The sequence below is a fragment of the Helianthus annuus genome, chromosome 6 (genome assembly GCF_002127325.2).
Source record: "Helianthus annuus cultivar XRQ/B chromosome 6, HanXRQr2.0-SUNRISE, whole genome shotgun sequence".
Lineage (NCBI taxonomy): Eukaryota > Viridiplantae > Streptophyta > Magnoliopsida > Asterales > Asteraceae > Helianthus > Helianthus annuus.
The window spans coordinates 133,351,106-133,355,925 of NC_035438.2; the positions used below are offsets into that span (position 1 = coordinate 133,351,106).

The 4,820-nt window shown below is 44.8% G+C and overlaps 1 protein-coding gene across 1 annotated transcript; it reads right to left on the bottom strand.

Annotated features, from left to right (window-relative positions):
• Window positions 1-2,968: 2,968 nt before the first annotated feature.
• On the bottom strand, window positions 2,969-3,538 carry LOC110933591. Its single transcript, XM_022176805.1, has one exon. The coding sequence runs from the start codon at window positions 3,536-3,538 to the stop codon at window positions 2,969-2,971; it is 570 nt and encodes a 189-aa protein (XP_022032497.1).
• Window positions 3,539-4,820: the final 1,282 nt, after the last annotated feature.

Sequence of the window (4,820 nt, forward strand, 5' to 3'; positions counted from 1 at the left end):
CCATGTAGACACAATATCCTGAGGTGGAGCGACGGGTATCCAGACACCCCGCCCAATCAGCATCTGTATAAGCCCGTAGAAAGATAGAAGGACATGGAGATAGAGTAAGTCCATATTCTGCCGTGCCACGAACGTAACGAATAATACGTTTCAAGGCTTGCCATTGCTCGATGCTAGGATTATGCATATGAATACATACTTGTTGAACGGCATAACTGATATCGGGCCTAGTGAACGTGAGATACTGTAGTGCTCCTGCAAGACTGCGATATGAAGTGGGGTCTTCAAACGGGACGCTAGATTGAGCACTAAGTTTTGGTTTAGTATCAACAGGGGTGGCGACTGGATTACATGTAGACATACCTGCACGGTTGACAATATCCAAGGCATATGAGTGTTGTGATAAAAACATGTTGTTGCCTGTGCGAGTAACCGTAATGCCCAAAAAATAGCTGAGAGGTCCAAGATCTTTCATTGCGAACTCAGCCGTGAGGCTGCCCATGAGCTTGACGCGAAGCGAGTCAGTTGAAGTAGTGAGCATAATATCATCCACATAAATTAATAAACAAGCGATGTCACCCCCGTGATGATATGTGAAAAGAGAGTTATCACATCGACTCTGTAAGAAACCTATAGAGGTTACAGAGTCGGTAAACCTTTGATACCACGCCCTCGGGGCTTGCTTGAGCCCATAAAGAGACTTGTTGAGACGACAGACATGATCCGGAAAATCTCGATGTCGAAACCCCATTGGTTGATACATATAGACAGTCTCATTGAGGTTTCCATGAAGAAAAACGTTGGTTACATCCAACTGATGAATGGACCAAGACTGAGATAATGCTAATGTCAAAACAGTCCGAATCGTAGCCGGTTTAACTACCGGACTAAAAGTTTCCCCACAATCAATACCCACCTCCTGATTTCTACCATCACACACAAGTCGTGCCTTGTACCTTTCGAGAGTGCCATCGGACCTGTATTTGTGGCGAAAAAGCCACATGCTGCGAATAACGTGCATATCAGGGTGTCTCGGGACAAGTTCCCAAGTCTTGTTTTTAATTAAGGCATTAAATTTGGTCTGCATAGCGTTAAACCATTCCGGGTTAGACAATGCATCTTTGGGGTTTTTGGGTATAGGGGCGATGGTTGATGTGGAAAGGTTGAAAATATGTTTCGGTTTGGAAATACCAGACATGGCACGGGTGTGCATAGTTCGAGTGGGGGTAAGGGTGGTGGAGGTGGTATGGATTCGGTGGGGTACTGAAGGGGTGAGTGGGAGGTTGGGTCAATAGGTGTAGGGTGGGCCGTGGGTGATTGAGGGTGGGCCGAGGAAGGAGGTGATTGGGCCGAATGGGCTGGCGGAGTGGTGGTGATTAGCTGGTCGGAGTGGGCTGGTGAGAGGGTGAGAGGTGAGGTTGATTGAGTATGGGCCGAAGGAGGAGGGGATTGGGCCGAGGTGATAGTGGGCTGCGGTGAGGGATGTGTAGGTAAGGTGGGCTCAGGTGGCAGGTGTGGTAAGGAGGGAGGTATGTGATGTAAGTATGGGTGCATAGTATCATCCAAAAAATTGTAGGTTTGAGCTGTTTGCTTGTGGTATTTGGAAAAAAAGGGAAATAGTTTCATAAAAAAGGACATGTCGATTGATGGTAATTTTTCGGGTTTTAAGGTCAAAGCATTTGTATCCTCGGTGATTAGAGGGATAACCGAGGAATACACACGGGTAGGAACGGTAAGCAAGTTTGTGAATAGTTGTATGAGGAATAAGAGGATAACACATGCACCCGAAGACACGGAGGTGATTGTAAGATGGGAGGCAGTGATATAAACGTTGGGTGGGGGTTTGAAAATTATGAATTTTGGTAGGTATAATATTTAATAGGTAGGTTGCGGTTTCAAGCGCGTGTTGCCAAAAGTTGGTTGGTGTAGAAGAGTGGGCCAGGAGGGTACGGATAAGGTTATTTATGGTACGTATTTTCCGTTCGGCTTTGCCATTTTGTGAGGAAGTGTGAGGGCACGAAAAACGGAAGTGCATGCCATGCATATTGCAAAACGTTTGAAATTGATGGTTGGCATACTCTCGGCCGTTGTCGCATTGGAATTGTTTGATTTTAGTGTCAAATTGGGTTTGGATAAAGTTGTTGAATTTTGTGAACATTGTAAATACCTCAGATTTATGAGATATAGGGTAGGTCCATAAAAAATTTGTGTAATCGTCCAAAAATAGGACATAATAACGATGACCCCCATTAGAAAGAATGGGAGATGTCCAAACATCACTATGAATAATATCAAATGGTTTTAAAGTACTTGTATTAGATTCAACAAAAGGAAGTCTAGTATGTTTACCAAAAATACAAGCGGTGCAAACGTTTTTATTAAAAGAACCAAAAGAAACGGAATGAGAATTTTTTTAAGTTTGTAAAATAGCTGGGCCTGGGTGACCGAGCCGTTGGTGCCAAATGTCTTGAGAGATAGCTGCATAAGTGGAAGCGATGTTGAGGTTCGTGATGTTGGATGGACTGAGAGCGTATAAATCCCTCGAGCTATTGCACCGTAGGATAGGTTTCTTGGTCTGGAGATCCTTCACAGTAAAACCATATGGGTCAAATTCAACAGACAGGTGATTATCAGTTGTAAAACGATGCACAGAAATAAGGTTTTTTACTAAGTTGGGTGCGTATAAAACATTATTGAGTTTAAATGGTGGGAATGGTGGTGGGAGGGTTATGTTGCCTTGTCCAAGAACCGGAATGGCTGTGCCATTGCCAACTATTATGTTGCGAATAATGCCAGAATTAAAAATAGAGTGAAACTTATCAAATTGAGGAGACATTGTACCTGACGCACCGGTGTCCATGGTCCATGATGAGTCATTATTGTGAAGAGCCAAGTTGTAGAGAGCTTGGGCAATGTCGGTTGGAGAATAGCCAGTCGCATATGTTTGGGCTGCAGAAGAAGCTGCTAGTTATGGGCCTAAAAGTCCCTGGGCCGAAGTAGAAGGTTGTGGTGATGGTGCATTAGTTGGGCTTGGGTTGGACGGGTAAGGACATGGCGGTGGGGTCCACTGGGTCCAATCGTTCATGGGCGGCTGAGATGAGTACCATGGTGGTGGTGGCGGCCAATAATTTTGCTGCTGCTGATATCGTCCGCCGCGTCCATAGGAGGAGCGACCGCGGCCACGGCCGCGGCCACGACCTCGACCACGTCCCCGTTCAGAATTGTTGTCGGTTCGGGTGTGAGTGCGGCTGTTAGGAGATGCACGAGCAGGTTCTGTGGTGGCATGAAGAGCAGTGCCGGCCGATTGAGCTGAGAGTTTTGCTTGTGCAGTCTTTCGGTCTTCAACTTGGCATAAACGCGACCGAGTGTTGTAAAAATCTGGAAGAGGTAGTGTTTGTTGTAGGATGAGAGAGATGCTCTCATACTGATCCGTTAAGCCGGTGAGAATCTGAAGAACAAGTTGGTTTTCGGAGACGGTGGACCCTAGACTTATGAGTTGATCATAAAGCAGCTTCATGTGTTGACAGTATTCGGCCATAGTGGAAAATTGTTCAAGGCGCGTGTTGAAAAATTTGTTTTGGATGGTGATGGTACGAGCCGCTTGGTTGTCAAGAAAAAGATTTTTAAGTCGACACCAAGCGTCGTATGCGGTGGTGTTGGTAATCATGATGGTATGCATGAGATCCTGAGATATGGTACCGTATATCCACTGAAGAACAATGGAATCTATACGTTCCCATGACTTAAGATAGGTATGTTTGGGGGCAGTTTCTTTGGCTTTGTCTTTGTCTTTTTCGGTGGAGGAGGAGGTACCGGTGTCACGAGCTTGCAAGTGGTCGAAGACATCATGTAACACCTCGAAAAATTTCGTCCAATAATGTCTTGACACGTGTCATAAGGTTCCGTTATGTGAAAACATACTTTAGAGGGACTAAAAGTGACAAACAGTGAAAACTATGGAACGTAAGGGTCCAAAGTGTCAACAATGGATAAATAGACTCTATGATAACCCTACATAATGTTTATAACCTTAAACGGATAGTTCATGGATCATACGACGCGGGAATTGCACAAAAGTGAAGTATTGCAAACTATAGGGGCCAAAAGTGTCAACATGTTTAATTTATACCTCTGAGTGAACTTTTGGCAGACCCGAAGCTTTGTAAAGCTAAAATATACTCACTAGAATATGTGGTAAAAATTTCATGAAGTTTCGTCAACGTATGAGAAAGTTATGGCCAAAACCGTACTTGAAGGACTAAAAGCGTCAACGTCGAATTTCAGGGCTTTTCGGTTGAGCGCAAAATGTTCCGAGGACATTTCCATGTTGGTAAAAGTCCTAAGGTTCTTAGAAACCAAGTTTAGGGGTTTACGGGTCGAGAAAAGTAGCCGAAACATCGCGTACAAGTTCAGGGGCCAAAGCTGTCAAAGATTGAAACTTGTTTGGCTGAACAGGGGGTCAGGCGACCCGCCTGGACTGACCCAAGCGGGCCGTGTGGGTCTGCCAGCGACAGAATTCGCAAAACAGGCTGATTTGGGTCCGAATTTAAGTTGTTTACAGCTCATTCCACCTCCCATCTGCCCCAATACGTGCCCTTGCATGCCTAGTTCAACAGGAGCCTACTACAAACATCTGATTCACTCTTTAAATCAGATTTTGATCATTATTCTTGGCACTTGAAGTTGTGAACAAGGAGCTCTCTACATTCAAGAACTCTCTCAAGCTTTCTGGAGCATTTCTGAATATCAAGGACGATTTCTAGTGTTCACTAAACATCAATAGGACCCTTGTAAGCTCTCAATTCAATCCTTAATCCGTT